The 23,873-nt window shown below is 46.4% G+C and overlaps 1 protein-coding gene and 1 pseudogene across 3 annotated transcripts in view; one reads left to right on the forward strand and one right to left on the reverse strand.

The window, feature by feature from the left end:
• Positions 1-21,646, reverse strand: part of LOC307031110 (ephrin type-B receptor 4b-like) — a 38,678-nt gene extending 17,032 nt beyond the window's left edge. Inside the window, exons 1-6 of one of the 2 annotated variants that reach the window (XM_079667886.1) lie at positions 20,967-21,646; positions 7,238-7,308; positions 7,024-7,166; positions 6,160-6,550; positions 5,177-5,339; positions 472-627 (exon numbers count right to left, since the gene is read on the reverse strand). In XM_079667886.1, the coding sequence (XP_079524012.1) occupies positions 472-627; positions 5,177-5,339; positions 6,160-6,550; positions 7,024-7,166; positions 7,238-7,308; positions 20,967-21,042 (1,000 nt within the window). In that variant the 5' untranslated portion in view covers positions 21,043-21,646. The remainder of the gene's footprint in view (positions 1-471; positions 628-5,176; positions 5,340-6,159; positions 6,551-7,023; positions 7,167-7,237; positions 7,309-20,966) is intronic. The other variant, XM_079667885.1, reaches the window with a different exon arrangement.
• On the forward strand, positions 7,720-13,359 carry LOC307034522 (annotated as a pseudogene). Its single transcript has 5 exons — positions 7,720-7,743; positions 9,207-9,223; positions 11,946-12,013; positions 13,150-13,166; positions 13,279-13,359. The product of its transcript is annotated as an uncharacterized misc_RNA (transcript).
• Positions 21,647-23,873: the final 2,227 nt, after the last annotated feature.

A 23,873-nucleotide genomic window follows, 5' to 3' on the forward strand; every position in this document is an offset into this window, starting at 1 on the left:
CACACACACACACACACACACACACACACACACACACACACACACACACACACACACACACACACACACACACACACACACACACACACACACACACACACACACACACACACACACACACACACACACACACACACACACACACACACACACACACACACATATACATACATAGACACACACACACCTCTCAGAGGTAATGAGCCTATTAATTAGTCCTAATTGTTGTTGCCCGGGGCGATGTAGTTAAAGGGGCGTGTGCAGAGAATAATAGAGCTGTGTGTGTGTGTGTGTGTGTGTGTGTGTGTGTGTGTGTGTGTGTGTTTAGGATGTATTCATGAGTTTTTAAACAATGAAATGAAATTACATATAATTATATTAGGACTCAGTTTTAACCTCTAAATGTTTTTTAGATATTTATATATTATATATATTTAAACCCAAATAAAGTTGTAATGAAGAAAGGCTCACGTGTGCAGGCTGCGTTGGGGGGGTCAGAGTCTGCCCGGTGGTAACCATGGTGACAGAGGCAGTAGGCGGAGCCTGGGATCAGAGTGTTGCTATTGGCCGGACACGGGCTGCACCCCCCTGGCCCCGAGCCCGCCTTAAACTGCACCGAGGGACACGCTGAAACACTTTAGCATTAGCATTAGCATCTGATAAACACACGTTAGCATTAGCATCTGATAAACGCACGTCAGCATTAGTATCTGATAAACACACTTTAGCATTAGCATCTGATAAACACACGTTAGCATTAGCATCTGATAAACACACGTTAGCATTAGCATCTGATAAACACACGTTAGCTTTAGCATCTGATAAACACACGTTAGCATTAGCATCTGATAAACACACGTTAGCATTTGCATCTGATAAACGCACGTTAGCACTAGCATCTGATAAACACATGTTAGCATTAGCATCTGATAAACGCACGTTAGCATTAGCATCTGATAAACACACGTTAGCATTAGCATCTGATAAACGCACGTTAGCATTAATATTAGCATCTGATAAACAGGGTTAAACACGTTAGCATTGGAAATATTGGGGGAAAAAGTTAAAAACAGGGCTGCCAACACTCACACGTTGAGCGTGAGAGTCACGCAATTAACCCATATCTCACGCACTCACGCCACACTTGCCTTTCCTCACGCTAAGTTTTCGTCCAAAATAAATGTATATAAATATAAAAATAAAGTGAAGGAACAGCAAACCGAGCGGTCTACGAAATGAGACGGTCTTCTGGCTTAGTTCAGTAAAGTTGGAACGATATTGGGAGATTCTGATTTCACGGATCAATAACTAATGAACAAAACGTTATTCAGACACAAATGACGTCTCCTAAGTACCGTGGTGAGGTTGACAACGAACTACAATCACATTTTGATCAAAAAAAGCAAACGCGCCGTCCCCGAGCTGGAAACGTTACATTGGTCTCTATCCGCAGCCGGAGAAGAAACGAGTGCTCAGGGACCGTCTGCAAAGTGCAACTCCCAAAAAAGAGAATACAATAATATTCAATCACTATTATACAGCTTATTACTATAATTCCCCACACACATCAATAGTCTCCTGTGTGTTTTTCCTTTTCGTCATTTCAAGTGATAAAAACTCTCGATCTTCTCTCGAATTATTAATATTTTTGGACGCCCTCGGCTCGCGTTCAGGGCGTCCCGAGCTGAATAAGGGCCTCAAATGACGGCAAGACGGCCCCCTGGCGGAAACGCTCAGGGTTGGGTTGTAACGGAATACATGTAACGGCGTTACGTAATCAGAATACAAAAATCAAGTAACTGTATTCAGCTCGCGTTACATTTGAACAACGAGTAATCTGATTACAGTTAAAGTGAATACATTTTGGAATACTTATTGGAATTATTGGTGGATAGATTTCCTCACAACAATTAATATTCATTACCAAAGGAACAGCCGAATCATCACAGCGCACAAAAGCTATTACCGCCGCAGATGGACCAAAAAAGGGAGCGTTTGAAAAAAATGTGCGGGTCCGCTCAGTGAAACGATAACAACGAAACATGGAGGAACAGAAGTCTGCGTTTAAGTCGTGTGTGTGTGTGTGTGTGTGTGTGTGTAGAGGTGTGTGTGTGTGTGTATGTGTGTGTGTGTGTGTGTGTGTGTGTGTAGAGGTGTGTGTGTGTGAGTGTGTGTGTGTGTAGAGGTGTGTGTGTGTGTGTGTGTGTGTGTGTGTGTGTGTGTGTGTGTGTGTGTGTGTGTGTGTGTGTGTGTGTGTGTGTGTGTGTGTGTGTGTGTGTGTGTGTGTGTGTGTGTGTGTGTGTGTGTGTGTGTGTGTGTGGTTAAAACACATCAGCCTGCGGTCGCTCTTTAGCCTTTCTGATGATTCTGAAGGTAAACACAGTGAAGGCGGTGCGTGAGAGGCGGTGCGTGAGAGGCGGTGCTTGAGAGGCGGTGCGTGAGAGGCGGTGCTTGAGAGGCGGTGCTTGAGAGGCGGTGCGTGAGAGGCGGTGCTTGAGAGGCGGTGCTTGAGAGGCGGTGCATGAGAGGCGGTGCTTGAGAGGCGGTGCGTGAGAGGCGGTGCTTGAGAGGCGGTGCTTGAGAGGCGGTGCTTGAGAGGCGGTGCTTGAGAGGCGGTGCGTGAGAGGCGGTGCTTGAGAGGCGGTGCTTGAGAGGTGGTGCTTGAGAGGTGGTGCTTGAGAGGCGGTGCGTGAGAGGCGGTGCTTGAGAGGCGGTGCTTGAGAGGCGGTGCGTGAGAGGCGGTGCTTGAGAGGCGGTGCGTGAGAGGCGGTGCTTGAGAGGCGGTGCGTGAGAGGCGGTGCTTGAGAGGCGGTGCTTGAGAGGCGGTGCGTGAGAGGCGGTGCGTGAGAGGCGGTGCGTGAGAGGCACTGCGCGCTCCTCTTCTCAGAGGCCGAGTTAACCCTCCCGCTGCCGCCTGGTGCTGCAGAGATTTCATGAAGTGAAGGAGGTTCTGCCAACTCTGGCAGGACAGAAGGCGACACGCCCGTTCTAAGCCGTGTCCCTCACTCCTCACATCCCAAGCTGCATCCCCAACAAGTGTATTAGGTTGTTACATCGTTTCAGATGTGATGTTTCAGTTGTGCTCTTGATAAGCCATTCAAACAGTAAAAACACGTTCAGTTTCCTTTTGCTTTTTGTGTCTCCTGTTCACCAAAACATACCATCTGTGATGGAAAAAGAAAGTAATCCAAAAGTAATCTAAAAGTAATCTGATTACTTTTTTAAGACACGTAACTGTAACTGTATTCGGATTACTTTCAGAGCCATGTATTCAGTAATCAGTAACTGATTACATTTACAAAGTAACCCTCCCAACCCCTACAGCAAGGAGTTTGGAAGAATATGCTTTTGAATAATTTTGGGGAATATTTATAATGTAAAATCTTCAATAAATATGGCATCATCTTCAATAACTTTACTATTATACAGTATATTTCTACCAAACTCACTATCTGCATTGTTGTTGTTAGCATCTGGTTAGCTAGCTGCGCTAACGGATATTAGAAGCCGTTTCTAAAACAAGGAGAGGGAGAGCTCTTTCCTGTCAGACTGAGAGATAACTACAGCTCAGTGAGCTAAGGGACTCTGAGTGTTTATATAGTTAACTGTAGTCTAGTTATCTCAGTGCGTCTCTAACGGTTTGGTCATCATTTATGAGAATAAATGAAAAACAGTTATGAAATACTATATGACAGTAAAACAAGAATACAGTTTAAAAGATGAGAGATTTGTAAAATATCCATAAAGAAAAATAAAATCTGTTTACAGTTGTGTTTCATCTGGGTGCTGAGAGATGTCTCCATAGATCTCTTCATGTTGCTCTCAAAGTGCACCAGGTACATGCTTTTAACTTCGATATTAAAAAAAAAAATCTTCTCGGGGGAGCATGCCCCCGGACCCCCCTAGAGGAGGTGAGGACCCCCCACCCCACACTTATAAAAATAGCACTTTACTTCTGCTTACACCTATATGCCATTTCATATCCTGTGAGCTGATTATCGAGCCTTCATTGTAAGAGTCGCGGGTAAACTGTATGTGCGTGTTCCACTGTAGCGCCCGGTACATTCATGGGAAACTCTAGTTTGTACATGTGCAATATATTTGTAACACTGTACACAAAAACAAATCTCACTCCAAGCTGAACTCAAATGTTGGCAGCCCTGGTTAAAAGGTCTGTTCAACAAGTGGGCTCCTTCAAAATAAAAGGTAGTATTTGGTCCTAATGTCAGTGTTTTATGGAAAGCTCACTATATACAGATATTAACGTGTAGAGCTTCTTCAGGAACCCCTATGGTTCAGTGTGTGTCTGTTTGTGTGTGTTAAAGTGTGTGTGTGTGTTAAAGTGTGTGTGTGTGTGTGTGTGTGTGTGTGTGTGTGTGTGTGTGTGTGTGTGTGTGTGTGTAGCTTCTTTAGGATGTTTTAGTGACAGCAGGGAGGAGATCAGACACACAGAGACAGGAAGTGACCTCGGCTGCCACAGGAAGTGGAAAGTGCCGCCATTATGTCATCACCACCATCCCCTGCTCCACACACACACACACACACACACACACACACACACACACACACACACACACACACACACACACACACACACACACACACACACACACACACACACACACACACACACACACACACACACACACACACACACACACACACACACACACACACACACACACACACACACACACACACACACACACACACACACACACACACACACACACACACACTCTATAGGCAGCTTAAGCAGAGAAGTTAACCTCTGACCTCAGACAACCCCCTCCCTGTGTCTGTGTGTTTGTGTGTGTGTGTGTGTGGACCCCCGTTGCTGACCTCTGACCTCTGGAAGAATAACAGGAAGCTGAACACACACTCTGTTTGCAGCAGAGCGACGCCGAGAGGAACGCTTTCAATCTGCTCAGGGTTAAAGGGGTCTGAAATAAAAGAGTGTGTGTGTGTGTGTGTGTGTGTGTGTGTGTGTGTGTGTGTGTGTGTGTGTGTGTGTGTGTGTGTGTGTGTGTGTGTGTGTTCTGCACAGAAGGAATTTTGCTGACTGTAAAAACACACTTCACCTCGCACTCTGTGCAGTGCTTTTACTTTGAAAGTCTCGTCCCTCTGGTCTTGTGTCTAAAAGGGTAAATGGCAGTACTTTTATTTTGAAACTCACCCCTGCAGTGCACGTCGCTGCCCCCCGTCTCGTACCCGGGGCGACAGGAGCAGCTGGACACCGGTTGGCCCACCCACTGACCGTCCTCGCCGCAAAGCATGCTGGGAGGCCGCGCCTGCTCGCCAGGCGGCGTCACTGCGTTCTCCACACACACACCCTGAGCCTGGGACACACACATCGCAAAATAAAAGCCTGTCAATAACAACAGTTGTTCCTAAACTAAACTGAGCTAGCAGTGTATGCTAAGTGACAACGCTTTTATTTTGAAAACCAAAAATATACTTTCATTTCTTGAGCAAAATAAAAAATAAAGAGATGATAATACTTAAACGCTTTAATGATGAGGCTCTTATTTGATAAACTAACTGACGAAGCTCTTATTTTGAAAAGTAGATGTTATTTGCCGTGGTTGTGGTGTTAGTGGTGTGCGGTGCCCTGGTTACGGTGTTAGTGGTGTGTGTTACTGTGGTCACGGCGTTAGTGGTGTGCGTTGCCGGGGTTACGGTGTTAGTGGTGTGCGGTGCCCTGGTTACGGTGTTAGTGGTGTGTGTTACTGTGGTCACGGCGTTAGTGGTGTGCGTTGCCGGGGTTACGGTGTTAGTGGTGTGCGGTGCCCTGGTTACGGTGTTAGTGGTGTGTGTTACTGTGGTCACGGTGTTAGTGGTGTGCGTTGCCCTGGTTACGGTGTTAGTGGTGTGCGTTGCCGGGGTTAAGGTGTTAGTAGTGTGCGTTGCTGGGGTTACGGTGTTAGTGGTGTGCGTTGCCCTGGTTACGGTGTTAGTGGTGTGTGTTACTGTGGTCACGGTGTTAGTGGTGTGCGTTGCCGGGGTTACGGTGTTAGTGGTGTGCGTTGCTCGGGTTACGGTGTTAGTGGTGTGTGTTACTGTGGTCACGGTGTTAGTGGTGTGCGTTGCCGGGGTTACGGTGTAAGTGGTGTGGGTTGCCGTGGTTAAGGTGTTAGAGGTGTGCGTTGCCGTGGTTACCTGCTCCACCAGTGAGTGGGGGATGGTTTCAGGGAAGGAGGCGAAGGCCCTCTGGAGGCGGGGGCACTTCCTGTAGAACACCCTGACGGACAGGAGGGCCATGCAGGCGCCCTGAGACTGGAAGGCCAGGTAGAGCCCCGCCTCCTCCAGAGGCCCGGCCCCCTCTACAGGCCCCGCCCCCAGCCTCAGCGTCTTCACGTTGCTCCGCCTCTCGCCCCCCCCGCGCTGCCGCAGGTGATCCGCCGCCACCGTGGACAGCTTCCTGTACGGGTTCTCCATCCAGGGGGGGCGGGACTTAGAGGCCGAGTCAGAGGGCGACTCGTAGAAAAACACGTTGAACGTTTCCTTACAGTGACGACGGTTCAGAGACGAGCACTCCATCATCGTGAAGCTAACAGGAAGTAAACAGGAAGTTAGGGACAGGAAGATTGGCTGATGTGTCCTTGTGTCAGCGTGTGATTGGCTGATGTGTATGTGTGTCAGCGTGTAATTGGCCGATGTGTCAGCGTGTGAATGGCCGATGTGTATGTGTATCAGCGTGTGATTGGCCGATGTGTCCGTGTATCAGCTTGTGATTGGCCGATGTGTCCGTGTGTCAGCTTGTGATTGGCCGATGTGTCTGTGTGTCAGCTTGTGATTGGCCGATGTGTCTGTGAGTCAGCGTGTGATTAGCCGATGTGTCTGTGTGTCAGCTTGTGGTTGGCCGATGTGTCTGTGTGTCAGCTTGTGATTGGCCGATGTGTCTGTGCGTCAGCCTGTGATTGGCTGACGTGTCTGTGTGTCAGCTTGTGGTTGGCCGATGTGTCTGTGTGTCAGCCTGTGATTGGCCGATGTGTCTGTGTGTCAGCGTGTGATTGGACGAACCGGATCTCCACGTAGAGAGTGGTCGCCGCCCCCCGGGGGATCCAGCGCGTCCTCAGCCAATAGGAGTCCGCGCTGTCGGGGGTGCAGATCTCGTGGATCCGGACACTGTTCTGCTCGTCGTCCAATCCGCTCACCTCGTCCCACTGAGAACAAACACGTTAGCATCCTCCATAGGAATCAATGGGAGCATTAGCATTGAGCTAACAACACTTACCTGAGGATCTTCTGCCGGGTGAGTGGTCCATCGGAGATCAGACGTCTCCAACTTAGTGTTCATCAACACCTCTGAGAGACAGACAGGTGAGAGGGAGATAGGTAGAGAGGTAGAGAGAGACAGGTGAGAGGGGGACAGGTGAGATAGAGATAGGTGAGACAGGTGAGAGGGAGACAGGTGAGAGGGAGACAGGAGAGAGGGAGAGAGGGAGAGAGAGACAGGTGAGACAGGAGAGAGAGAGGCAGGTGAGAGACAGACAGGTGAGAGACAGACAGGAGAGAGAGAGACAGGTGAGAGAGAGACAGGAGAGAGAGAGACAGACAGACAGACAAGTGAGACAAGTGAGAGAGAGACAGGTGAGAGAGACAGGAGAGAGAGAGAGTGTGAGTGAGTGAGTGAGTGAGTGAGTGTGTGTGCATCTAAATCACAGTCCTGTATAAACATCCCTCCAGCGTTGTTGTGGTAACTTACGTGTCCTCGTCATGATTCCTATCTGCAGATCCACTGTAAACAGTGTGTGTGTGTGTGTGTGTGTGTGTGTGTGTGTGTGTGTGTGTGTGTGTGTGTGTGTGTGTGTGTGTGTGTGTGTGTGTGTGTGTGTGTGTGTGTGTGTGTGTGTGTGTGTGTGTGTGTGTGTGTGTGGTCTCATGCTGGGACCTGAGGCCTGTACTATGAAGCAGGATGTTCTCTTAGCGGCTAACTTCAGGTAAACTCTGGGTTTCCGGTCCTACGAAGCTGGTTCTCTTTTTAGCAGGCTAGATCTCCATGGTAACTGATGCTGAGCGGCTAACCTGCCCCGGAGCAGGTTAGGTTGCAGGCTAAGAGCTCAACTCAGTGAAAGCACTGCCTGCTGACCAATCAGAGCTCAGGTTGCGGAGTTTAAAGCGATCAAGTCATATTACAGGAGAAAGGAAATACAGAAAAGCTGCCGTTGCAGGAAAGACGGCCGGCAAAAATGACCGACTGTGTGAACGTGAACATTAATAGAATATCACCTCCCATCTTCAGAGCAATCTGACTATTATAACATTAGCGTTAAGAAAGCTTACTTAAATATCTGCCACAACATAAGTAACCGGATCAGAGTAACATTAAGTACAGTCCGCGGCATATCACATCATAATGTATCATATATCTCCTTATCTGAGTCAGCTGAGCCGTATCTGGCCGTGCAACACTCACAGTGTCACATACTGTATGCAGAAGGATTATTTGAAGCAACACATTAAGTTGAGGAAACACTCGAGTCAAATGTAATAAAAGTCAGATGGTGTCTTAGACGGGGCAGTGATATCATAAACCTGTTCATGTACGCATTCAAACACTTGTTCTGTTACCAGCTGTATTCACCTTGCAGGTGCAGCTATGTGGCTTTGATCCTGGATAAAGTGTTTAAGTCATGGATGTTTAAAGTTTAACCTCTTCATATGTCTAATATTATAGTTGACTTTTCATTCAGGAAGTATGACGCTGCGCTGTCAGTACGCTTCTCCATGTTTGTGATTGGTCGAATGCTCCAGATACCACCCCTTTCATGTGAACGCACCAAATCCAGCGCTCCCTAACTCATGCCTGGCTGTGGCGTAAATGGTGTGCGGCCGTGAAGCCAGGACAGTAAACAAACATGTCTTCGGTAGTATGGGACTATTTCAAAGTTTCAGAGTTAGATAGTTCGCTTGCTATTTGTATTAACAAATGCAATGCAGAAGTTCCACGAGGAGGAAAAAAGGCAACGAGCTATAATACTTCCAACCTGATTAGTCACCTGAAACATCGCCGTCGCTACGATGGTGTGTTAAAAGCGTACGAAGACGCCTGCGCTGCTAAACTAGCGGCGAATCCAAAGCCAGCTGCAAAGGCACCGGGGCTTTACCTATCCACGAGGCTTTTGAAACTGTTCTTGGCTTTGTTTTGTTCATAGTAGTAATGCTCATGTCATTTGCTCTACTAGTCTTTTTTTTACCACCAGGTGTGCAAAAACTACAGGTACATTTAATATATACATATTATATTATTATCGGTTATCGGTATCGGTCTTGAGAAGCAGGAAGTTATCGGTATTGGTTTCAAAAAAACAATATCGTGCATCCCTACTCAGGAACACTGATAAACACTCAGAACACTCAGAAAACACACAGAACACTCAGGAACACACATAGAACACTCAGGAACACTCATAAACACTCAGAACCACTCAGGAACACTCAGGAACACTCAGGAACACTCAGAACACTCAGAACACTCAGGACACTCAGAACACTCAGAACACACAGAACACTCAGAACACTCAGAACACTCAGAACACTCAGAACACTCAGGAACACACAGAACACTCAGGAACACTCAGGAACACTCAGAACACACACAGAACACACACAGAACACACTCAGGACACACTCAGGACGAACACAGAACACACTCAGAACACTCAGAACACACACAGAACACACACAGAACACTCAGAACACTCAGGACACACACAGAACACTCAGAACACACACAGAACACTCAGAACACTCAGAACACTCAGAACACACACAGAACACTCAGAACACACACAGAACACACTCAGGACACACTCAGGACACACACAGAACACACTCAGAACACTCAGGACACTCAGGACACTCAGGACACTCAGGAACACACAGAACACTCAGGAACACTCAGAACACACTCAGGACACTCAGAACACTCAGAACACTCAGGAACACTCAGGAACACTCAAGAACACACAGAACACACACAGAACACACACAGAACACTCAGAACACTCAGGACACACACAGAACACTCAGAACACTCAGAACACTCAGAACACACACAGAACACTCAGAACACTCAGAACACTCAGAACACACTCAGAACACACACAGAACACACTCAGGACACACTCAGGACACACTCAGGACACACACAGAACACACTCAGGACACTCAGGACACTCAGGAACACACAGAACACTCAGGAACACTCAGAACACACTCAGGACACTCAGAACACTCAGAACACTCAGAACACTCAGGAACACTCAAGAACACACAGAACACACACAGAACACACACAGAACACACACAGAACACACTCAGAACACTCAGAACACTCAGAACACACACAGAACAAACACAGAACACTCAGAACACTCAGAACACTCAGAACACTCAGGAGACTCAGAAGACTCAGAAGACTCAGAACACTCAGAACACACACAGAACAAACACAGAACACTCAGAACACTCAGAACACTCAGGAACACTCAGAACACACACAGAACACACACAGAACACACACAGAACACACTCAGGACACACTCAGGACACACTCAGAACACTCAGGACACTCAGGACACTCAGGAACACACAGAACACTCAGGAACACTCAGAACACACTCAGGACACTCAGAACACTCAGAACACTCAGGAACACTCAGGAACACTCAAGAACACACAGAACACACACAGAACACACACAGAACACTCAGAACACTCAGGACACACACAGAACACTCAGAACACTCAGAACACACACAGAACACTCAGAACACTCAGAACACTCAGAACACACACAGAACACTCAGAACACACACAGAACACACTCAGGACACACTCAGGACACACACAGAACACACTCAGAACACTCAGGACACTCAGGAACACACAGAACACTCAGGAACACTCAGAACACACTCAGGACACTCAGAACACTCAGAACACTCAGGAACACTCAAGAACACACAGAACACACACAGAACACACACAGAACACACACAGAACACACTCAGAACACTCAGAACACTCAGAACACACACAGAACAAACACAGAACACTCAGAACACTCAGAACACTCAGAACACACACAGAACACACACAGAACACTCAGAACACTCAGAACACTCAGAACACTCAGAACACTCAGGAGACTCAGAAGACTCAGAAGACTCAGAACACTCAGAACACACACAGAACAAACACAGAACACTCAGAACACTCAGAACACTCAGGAACACTCAGAACACACACAGAACACACACAGAACACACACAGAACACACTCAGGACACACTCAGGACACACAGGAACACTCAGAACACTCAGAACACACACAGAACACACTCAGAACACACTCAGGACACTCAGAACACTCAGGACACACAGGACACACTCAGAACACAGTCAGGACACTCAGGACACTCAGGACACTCAGAACACTCAGGACACACTCAGAACACACTCAGAACACACTCAGAACACACTCAGGACACACTCAGGACACACTCAGGACACACTCAGGACACACTCAGAACACTCAGGAACACTCAGGACACTCAGGACACTCAGAACACTCAGAACACTCAGGACACTCAGAACACTCAGAACACTCAGAACACACACAGAACAAACACAGAACACTCAGAACACTCAGAACACTCAGATAACTCAGGACACTCAGAACACTCAGGAACACTCAGGAACACTCAGAACACTCAGAACACTCAGGAACACTCAGAACACTCAGAAACACTCAGAACACACACAGAACACACTCAGGACATACTCAGGAACACACTCAGAACACACTCAGGAACACACAGGAACACACAGGAACACTCAGAACACTCAGAACACACACAGAACACTCAGGACACTCAGGACACTCAGGACACACAGGACACACAGGACACACTCAGAACACACTCAGGACACACTCAGAACACACTCAGGACACTCAGAACACTCAGAACACACTCAGGACACTCAGAACACACTCAGGACACTCAGAACACACTCAGGACACACTCAGAACACACTCAGGACACACTCAGGATACTCAGAACACACTCAGAACACACTCAGGACACTCAGGACACACTCAGAACACACTCAGGACACTCAAAACACACTCAGGACACACTCAGAACACACTCAGGACACTCAAAACACACTCAGGACACACTCAGAACACACATTATAACATTAGCGTTAAGAAAGCTTACTTAAATATCTGCCACAACATAAGTAACCGGATCAGAGTAACATTAAGTACAGTCCGCGGCATATCACATCATAATGTATCATATATCTCCTTATCTGAGTCAGCTGAGCCGTATCTGGCCGTGCAACACTCACAGTGTCACATACTGTATGCAGAAGGATTATTTGAAGCAACACATTAAGTTGAGGAAACACTCGAGTCAAATGTAATGAAAGTCAGATGGTGTCTTAGACGGGGCAGTGATATCATAAACCTGTTCATGTACGCATTCAAACACTTGTTCTGTTACCAGCTGTATTCACCTTGCAGGTGCAGCTATGTGGCTTTGATCCTGGATAAAGTGTTTAAGTCATGGATGTTTAAAGTTTAACCTCTTCATATGTCTAATATTATAGTTGACTTTTCATTCAGGAAGTATGACGCTGCGCTGTCAGTACGCTTCTCCATGTTTGTGATTGGTCGAATGCTCCAGATACCACCCCTTTCATGTGAACGCACCAAATCCAGCGCTCCCTAACTCATGCCTGGCTGTGGCGTAAATGGTGTGCGGCCGTGAAGCCAGGACAGTAAACAAACATGTCTTCGGTAGTATGGGACTATTTCAAAGTTTCAGAGTTAGATAGTTCGCTTGCTATTTGTATTAACAAATGCAATGCAGAAGTTCCACGAGGAGGGAAAAAGGCAACGAGCTATAATACTTCCAACCTGATTAGTCACCTGAAACATCGCCGTCGCTACGATGGTGTGTTAAAAGCGTACGAAGACGCCTGCGCTGCTAAACTAGCGGCGAATCCAAAGCCAGCTGCAAAGGCACCGGGGCTTTACCTATCCACGAGGCTTTTGAAACTGTTCTTGGCTTTGTTTTGTTCATAGTAGTAATGCTCATGTCATTTGCTCTACTAGTCTTTTTTTTACCACCAGGTGTGCAAAAACTACAGGTACATTTAATATATACATATTATATTATTATCGGTTATCGGTATCGGTCTTGAGAAGCAGGAAGTTATCGGTATTGGTTTCAAAAAACCAATATCGTGCATCCCTACTCAGGAACACTGATAAACACTCAGAACACTCAGAACACACACAGAACACTCAGGAACACACTCAGGACACTCAGAACACTCAGGAACACTCAGAACACACACAGAACACACACAGAACACACTCAGGACACACTCAGAACACACTCAGGACACACTCAGAACACTCAGAACACACACAGGACACACTCAGGACACACTCAGGACACACTCAGAACACACTCAGGACACACTCAGAACACACTCAGGACACACTCAGGAACACACAGAACACTCAGAACACTCAGGAACACTCAGAACACTCAGAACACTCAGGAACACCCAGGAACACTCAGAACACTCAGAACACACTCAGGACACTCAGGACACTCAGGACACTCAGAACACACTCAGAACACACAGGACACACTCAGAACACACTCAGGACACTCAGGACACTCAGAACACTCAGAACACACTCAGAACACACTCAGGACACTCAGAACACACTCAGAACACTCAGAACACTCAGAACACTCAGAACACACACAGAACACTCAGAACACTCAGGACACACAGGACACACTCAGAACACACTCAGGACACTCAGAACACACAGGACACACTCAGAACACACTCAGGACACTCAGGACACTCAGAACACTCAGAACACTCAGAACACTCAGGACACACAGGACACACTCAGAACACACTCAGGACACTCAGAACACACTCAGAACACACTCAGGAACACACAGAACACACAGAACAATCAGGAACACTCAGAACACTCAGGAACACTCAGGAACACTCAGAACACACACAGAACACACTCAGGACACACTCAGGACGAACACAGAACACACTCAAAACACTCAGAACACACACAGAACACACACAGAACACTCAGAACACTCAGGACACACACAGAACACTCAGAACACACACAGAACACTCAGAACACTCAGATAACTCAGATAACTCAGAACACTCAGAACACACACAGAACACTCAGAACACACACAGAACACACTCAGGACACACTCAGGACACACACAGAACACACTCAGAACACTCAGGACACTCAGGAACACACAGAACACTCAGGAACACTCAGAACACTCAGAAACACTCAGGAACACTCAAGAACACACACAGAACACACACAGAACACACACAGAACACACACAGAACACTCAGAACACTCAGGACACTCAGGACACTCAGGACACTCAGAACACACAGAACACACTCAGAACACTCAGAACACTCAGAACACTCAGAACACACACAGAACACACACAGAACACTCAGGACACTCAGAAGACTCAGAACACTCAGAACACACACAGAACAAACACAGAACACTCAGAACACTCAGAACACACACAGAACACTCAGAACACTCAGAACACTCAGAACACTCAGAACACTCAGAACACTCAGAACACTCAGAACACTCAGGAACACTCAGGAACACTCAGAACACACACAGAACACACACAGAAAACACTCAGGACACACTCAGGACACACAGGAACACTCAGAACACTCAGAACACACACAGAACACTCAGGACACACAGGACACACTCAGAACACACTCAGAACACACTCAGGACACTCAGAACACTCAGGACACACAGGACACACTCAGAACACAGTCAGGACACTCAGGACACTCAGAACACTCAGGACACACTCAGAACACACTCAGAACACACTCAGGACACACTCAGGACACACTCAGGACACACTCAGAACACTCAGGACACTCAGAACACTCAGAACACTCAGGACACTCAGAACACTCAGAACACTCAGAACACTCAGAACACACACAGAACAAACACAGAACACTCAGAACACTCAGATAACTCAGGACACTCAGAACACTCAGAACACTCAGGAACACTCAGAACACTCAGAACACTCAGGAACACTCAGAACACACACAGGAACACACTCAGAACACACTCAGGAACACACAGGAACACACAGGAACACACAGGAACACTCAGAACACTCAGAACACACACAGAACACTCAGGACACTCAGGACACTCAGGACACTCAGGACACACAGGACACACTCAGAACACACTCAGGACACACTCAGGACACACTCAGAACACACTCAGGACACTCAGAACACTCAGAACACACAGGACACACTCAGAACACACTCAGGACACTCAGAACACACTCAGGACACTCAGAACACACTCAGAACACACTCAGGACACTCAGAACACACTCAGAACACACTCAGGACACTCAGGACACACTCAGAACACACTCAGGACACTCAAAACACACTCAGGACACACTCAGAACACACTCAGGATACTCAGAACACACTCAGAACACACTCAGGACACTCAGGACACACTCAGAACACACTCAGGACACTCAAAACACACTCAGGACACACTCAGAACACACATTATAACATTAGCGTTAAGAAAGCTTACTTAAATATCTGCCACAACATAAGTAACCGGATCAGAGTAACATTAAGTACAGTCCGCGGCATATCACATCATAATGTATCATATATCTCCTTATCTGAGTCAGCTGAGCCGTATCTGGCCTTGCAACACTCACAGTGTCACATACTGTATGCAGAAGGATTATTTGAAGCAACACATTAAGTTGAGGAAACACTCGAGTCAAATGTAATGAAAGTCAGATGGTGTCTTAGACGGGGCAGTGATATCATAAACCTGTTCATGTACGCATTCAAACACTTGTTCTGTTACCAGCTGTATTCACCTTGCAGGTGCAGCTATGTGGCTTTGATCCTGGATAAAGTGTTTAAGTCATGGATGTTTAAAGTTTAACCTCTTCATATGTCTAATATTATAGTTGACTTTTCATTCAGGAAGTATGACGCTGCGCTGTCAGTACGCTTCTCCATGTTTGTGATTGGTCGAATGCTCCAGATACCACCCCTTTCATGTGAACGCACCAAATCCAGCGCTCCCTAACTCATGCCTGGCTGTGGCGTAAATGGTGTGCGGCCGTGAAGCCAGGACAGTAAACAAACATGTCTTCGGTAGTATGGGACTATTTCAAAGTTTCAGAGTTAGATAGTTCGCTTGCTATTTGTATTAACAAATGCAATGCAGAAGTTCCACGAGGAGGGAAAAAGGCAACGAGCTATAATACTTCCAACCTGATTAGTCACCTGAAACATCGCCGTCGCTACGATGGTGTGTTAAAAGCGTACGAAGACGCCTGCGCTGCTAAACTAGCGGCGAATCCAAAGCCAGCTGCAAAGGCACCGGGGCTTTACCTATCCACGAGGCTTTTGAAACTGTTCTTGGCTTTGTTTTGTTCATAGTAGTAATGCTCATGTCATTTGCTCTACTAGTCTTTTTTTTACCACCAGGTGTGCAAAAACTACAGGTACATTTAATATATACATATTATATTATTATCGGTTATCGGTATCGGTCTTGAGAAGCAGAAAGTTATCGGTATTGGTTTCAAAAAACCAATATCGTGCATCCCTACTCAGGAACACTGATAAACACTCAGAACACTCAGAACACACACAGAACACTCAGGAACACACTCAGAACACTCAGGACACTCAGAACACTCAGAACACTCAGAAACACTCAGAAACACTCAGGAACACACTCAGAACACTCAGGACACTCAGAACACTCAGAACACTCAGAAACACTCAGGAACACTCAGAACACACTCAGGACACACTCAGAACACACTCAGGACACACTCAGAACACTCAGAACACTCAGAACACACACAGAACACACACAGGACACACTCAGGACACACTCAGAACACACTCAGGACACACTCAGAACACTCAGAACACTCAGAACACACACAGAACACACACAGGACACACTCAGGACACACTCAGGACACACTCAGAACACACTCAGGACACACTCAGAACACACAGAACACTCAGAACACTCAGGACACTCAGGACACTCAGGAACACTCAGAACACTCAGAACACTCAGAACACTCAGAACACTCAGAACACTCAGAACACTCAGAACACTCAGGAACACTCAGAACACTCAGAACACTCAGGAACACCCAGGAACACACTCAGGACACTCAGGACACTCAGAACACTCAGGACACACAGGACACACTCAGAACACACAGGACACACTCAGAACACACTCAGGACACTCAGGACACTCAGAACACTCAGAACACTCAGAACACTCAGGACACACAGGACACACTCAGAACACACTCAGGACACTCAGAACACACTCAGGACACTCAGGACACTCAGAACACTCAGAACACCCAGAACACACACAGAACACTCAGGACACTCAGAACACTCAGGACACACAGGACACACTCAGAACACACTCAGGATACTCAGAACACACTCAGAACACACTCAGGACATACTCAGGAACACACTCAGAACACACTCAGGAACACACAGGAACACACAGGAACACTCAGAACACTCAGAACACACACAGAACACTCAGGACACTCAGGACACTCAGGACACTCAGGACACTCAGGACACACAGGACACACTCAGAACACACTCAGGACACACTCAGAACACACTCAGGACACTCAGAACACTCAGAACACACAGGACACACTCAGAACACACTCAGGACACTCAGAACACACTCAGGACACTCAGAACACACTCAGAACACACTCAGGACACTCAGAACACACTCAGAACACACTCAGGACACTCAGGACACACTCAGAACACACTCAGGACACTCAAAACACACTCAGGACACACTCAGAACACACTCAGGATACTCAGAACACACTCAGAACACACTCAGGACACTCAGGACACACTCAGAACACACTCAGGACACTCAAAACACACTCAGGACACACTCAGAACACACATTATAACATTAGCGTTAAGAAAGCTTACTTAAATATCTGCCACAACATAAGTAACCGGATCAGAGTAACATTAAGTACAGTCCGCGGCATATCACATCATAATGTATCATATATCTCCTTATCTGAGTCAGCTGAGCCGTATCTGGCCTTGCAACACTCACAGTGTCACATACTGTATGCAGAAGGATTATTTGAAGCAACACATTAAGTTGAGGAAACACTCGAGTCAAATGTAATGGGGCAGTGATATCATAAACCTGTTCATGTACGCATTCAAACACTTGTTCTGTTACCAGCTGTATTCACCTTGCAGGTGCAGCTATGTGGCTTTGATCCTGGATAAAGTGTTTAAGTCATGGATGTTTAAAGTTTAACCTCTTCATATGTCTAATATTATAGTTGACTTTTCATTCAGGAAGTATGACGCTGCGCTGTCAGTACGCTTCTCCATGTTTGTGATTGGTCGAATGCTCCAGATACCACCCCTTTCATGTGAACGCACCAAATCCAGCGCTCCCTAACTCATGCCTGGCTGTGGCGTAAATGGTGTGCGGCCGTGAAGCCAGGACAGTAAACAAACATGTCTTCGGTAGTATGGGACTATTTCAAAGTTTCAGAGTTAGATAGTTCGCTTGCTATTTGTATTAACAAATGCAATGCAGAAGTTCCACGAGGAGGGAAAAAGGCAACGAGCTATAATACTTCCAACCTGATTAGTCACCTGAAACATCGCCGTCGCTACGATGGTGTGTTAAAAGCGTACGAAGACGCCTGCGCTGCTAAACTAGCGGCGAATCCAAAGCCAGCTGCAAAGGCACCGGGGCTTTACCTATCCACGAGGCTTTTGAAACTGTTCTTGGCTTTGTTTTGTTCATAGTAGTAATGCTCATGTCATTTGCTCTACTAGTCTTTTTTTTACCACCAGGTGTGCAAAAACTACAGGTACATTTAATATATACATATTATATTATTATCGGTTATCGGTATCGGTCTTGAGAAGCAGAAAGTTATCGGTATTGGTTTCAAAAAACCAATATCGTGCATCCCTACTCAGGAACACTGATAAACACTCAGAACACTCAGAACACACACAGAACACTCAGGAACACACTCAGAACACTCAGGACACTCAGAACACTCAGAACACTCAGAAACACTCAGGAACACTCAGAACACACTCAGGACACACTCAGAACACACTCAGGACACACTCAGAACACTCAGAACACACACAGAACACACACAGGACACACTCAGGACACACTCAGGACACACTCAGGACACACTCAGAACACACTCAGGAACACACAGAACACTCAGAACACTCAGGACACTCAGGACACTCAGGAACACACAGAACACTCAGAACACTCAGAACACTCAGAACACTCAGAACACTCAGAACACTCAGAACACTCAGAACACTCAGAACACTCAGGAACACCCAGGAACACACTCAGGACACTCAGGACACTCAGAACACTCAGGACACACAGGACACACTCAGAACACACAGGACACACTCAGAACACACTCAGGACACTCAGGACACTCAGAACACTCAGAACACTCAGAACACTCAGGACACACAGGACACACTCAGAACACACTCAGGACACTCAGAACACACTCAGGACACTCAGGACACTCAGAACACTCAGAACACCCAGAACACACACAGAACACTCAGGACACTCAGAACACTCAGGACACACAGGACACACTCAGAACACACTCAGGACACACAGGACACACTCAGAACACACTCAGAACACACTCAGGACACTCAGGACACTCAGAACACTCAGGACACACAGGACACACTCAGAACACACTCAGGACACTCAGAACACACTCAGGACACTCAGAACACACTCAGGACACTCAGAACACACTCAGGACACACTCAGAACACTCAGGACACTCAGAACACTCAGGACACTCAGGACACTCAGAACACTCAGAACACTCAGAACACACACAGAACACTCAGAACACACACAGAACACTCAGAACACACACAGAACACTCAGGACACTCAGGACACTCAGAACACTCAGAACACACTCAGGACACTCAGGACACTCAGAACCCTCAGAACACTCAGGAACACTCAGGAACACTCACAGAACACACACAGAACACTCAGGACACTCAGAACCCTCAGAACACTCAGAACACTCAGAACACTTAGAACACTAAGAACACTCAGGAACACTCAGAACCCTCAGGACACTCAGAACACTCAGGAACACTCAGAACCCTCAGAACACTCAGAACACTCAGGACACACAGAACCCTCAGGACACTCAAAACACTCAAAACACTCAGGACACATAGAACCCTCAGGACACACAGGAAAAATAGAACACTCAGAACACTCAGAACATACTCAGAACACTCAGAACACTCAGGGACACACAGAACACTCAGGACACACAGAACACACAGGACACTCAGGGACACACAGAACACACAGAACACTCAGGACACTCAGGACACTCAGGACAATCAGGACACTCAGAACACTCAGAACACTCAGAACACGGAGAACACTCAGGACACTCAGGACACATAAAACACTCAGAATACACAGGACACACAGAACACTCAGAACCCTCAGGACACACAGAACCCTCAGGACACATAGAACACTCAGAATACACAGGACACTCATGAACACACAGGAACCCCCTGTTAGGATCAATAGAGTATCTATAACATAATCAATACATGTATCAGAAGAGATAAATACAGTTCATAAATATAGTTAATATATAATCAATTAAAAAATATATAACAGAACTAGGGGGGTGTTTACCTTCCTCTGCCCAGCAGCAGAGCACCAGCAGCGGCAACAGAACCACCAGCCCTGAGCCCCGGCTCTCAGCCTCCATCTCCCCGGGAGCTGCGGCTCCTCTCCGGCTCCTCTCCCCGGGAACAGCGGCTCCTCTCCGGGCAGAGAGGCGGTGCTCAGAGGAGCCTCATGGAGGAACTCTTCCAGAACACAGGCCCAAAGAGTGGAGGGTTAAAGCGGACACAGAGGGGGTATAGTCCCAGTAATCCTCTCACATCTGGTTCTTCTTAGATGATTAGTTTCTGCTCCGGAGCAGAGGAGCGGCGCGAGGCGGCCTCCGAGGCCGAGAAACAGGCTCCGAGAGGCGGATTGGAGAAAGGAGAGGAGTCAGTGGAGCTCCGGAGGAAGAACAAAGGAATAAACCCCTCAGACCGGGCTCCTGTCGGGGGTAAGGGCTCTGTGTCGTCCCGCTGGGTCCCAGTATCCTCGGTATTCCCAGTATTCCCGGTATTCCCAGTTAAACGCTGCACACAGAAACTTTGGAACAAAAGCAGCAAAAAGTTTCAGCTCCGAGAAACACGAGAAGACACGCCTCCTCTCGGCCTGCAGCCTCTGATTGGCTGAGAGGATACGCCTTTCAAGTGTTCCGGCCTGTGATTAGCTGTCCCATCTGTCAATCATCAAAGTGCTTTGAAGGAATGTGTCTGCCGCTCTCTGCCTGTCTGTCGCTCTGATACACACACGCACACACCCACACACCCCCCCCCACCCCCCCACCCCCCCACACACACACACACACACACACACACACACACACACACACACACACACACACACACACACACACACACACACACACACACACACACATTTATAAAAACTAAATATCATATATTTATTTTCTAAAGCTAAACCTACCACATTAATCCAATCAAAGTACAAAGTTATTATTATTTATGTCTTTGTTGTTTACTTTGAGACTGAGATTATTATCCAGAGTTGATTAACTAATAACATATTAAATAAAAACTCATATTTAAATACATTTATCTAAAAGAAACGATAATAATATATTTTACTATGTTGTTCTCGTGTGTGTGTGTGTGTGTGTGTGTGTGTGTGTGTGTGTGTGTGTGTGTGTGTGTGTGTGTGTGTCTGTGTGTGTGTGGTTTTAAATGTCACACCTGCAGCAGAGACAATGACGTCTTCTTCTGTGGAGAATAAAGAGTAGACTCAAGTATCACTGCCCCCCCCCTCACTCTCACACTCTCACACACACACACACACACACACATTTATAAAAACTAAAGATCATATTTATTTTCTAAAGCTAAACCTACCACATTAATCGAATCAAAGTACTAAGTTATTGTTATTTATGTCTTTGTTGTTTACTTTGAGACTGAGATTATTATCCAGAGTTTATTAACTAATAACATATTCAATAAAAACTCATATTGAAATAAATTTATCTAAAAGAAACAATAATAATATATTTTAATATGTTGTTCTCGTGTGTGTGTGTGTGTGTGTGTGTGTGTGTGTGTGTGTGTGTGTGTGTGTGTGTGTGTGTGTGTGTGTGTGTGTGTGGTTTTAAATGTCACACCTGCAGCAGAGACAATGACGTCTTCTTCTGTGGAGAATAAAGAGTAGACTCAGGTATCACTGCCCCCCCTCTCTCTCTCTCTCTCTCTCTCTCTCTCACACTCACACACACACTCACACACACACACACACACACACACACACACACACACACACACACACACACACACACACACACACACACACACACACACACACACACACACACACACACAGAAACTTCTTAGGGGGGGATTGGGAGGGAACCGAGGAGGATTGTGTGAAAGTGTCACCTGTCTGTCGAAAAGGAAGTGAGGAAGCTGACAGACAGGTGTTAGTCCCGCCCCCTCACTCAGAGATAGAGAGTATTTTATTACTCTATTCATCACACAGAGAGCCATCTTTAAAGAGTCCTCTCCTGCTGATGTTCAGGTGTATATCAGTATGTAGTGACTCTACTTTAAAGAGTCCTCTCCTGCTGATGTTCAGGTGTATATCAGTATGTAGTGTCTCTACTTTAAAGAGTCCTCTCCTGCTGATGTTCAGGTGTATATCAGTATGTAGTGTCTCTACTTTAAAGAGTCCTCTCCTGCTGATGTTCAGGTGTATATCACTATGTAGTGTCTCTACTTTAAAGAGTCCTCTGCTGTATGTCAGTATGTAGTGTCTCTACTTTAAAGAGTCCTCTCCTGCTGATGTTCAGGTGTATATCACTATGTAGTGTCTCTACTTTAAAGAGTCCTCTCCTGCTGATGTTCAGGTGTATATCACTATGTAGTGTCTCTACTTTAAAGAGTCCTCTGCTGTATGTCAGTATGTAGTGTCTCTACTTTAAAGAGTCCTCTCCTGCTGATGTTCAGGTGTATATCACTATGTAGTGTCTCTACTTTAAAGAGTCCTCTCCTGCTGATGTTCAGGTGTATATCAGTATGTAGTGTCTCTACTTTAAAGAGTCCTCTCCTGCTGATGTTCAGGTGTATATCAGTATGTAGTGTATCTACTTTAAAGAGTCCTCTCCTGCTGATGTTCAGGTGTATATTAGTATGTAGTGTATCTACTTTAAAGAGTCCTCTCCTGCTGATGTTCAGGTGTATACCAGTATGTAGTGTCTCTACTTTAAAGAGTCCTCTCCTGCTGATGTTCAGGTGTATATCAGTATGTAGTGTCTCTACTTTAAAGAGTCCTCTCCTGCTGATGTTCAGGTGTATATCAGTATGTAATGTCTCTACTTTAAAGAGTCCTCTCCTGCTAATGTTCAGGTGTATATCAGTATGTAGTGTCTCTACTTTAAAGAGTCCTCTCCTGCTGATGTTCAGGTGTATATCAGTATGTAGTGTCTCTACTTTA

Source organism: Notothenia rossii (genome assembly GCF_949606895.1).
Source record: "Notothenia rossii genome assembly, chromosome: 3".
In the NCBI taxonomy this organism is placed as follows: Eukaryota; Metazoa; Chordata; class Actinopteri; order Perciformes; family Nototheniidae; genus Notothenia; species Notothenia rossii.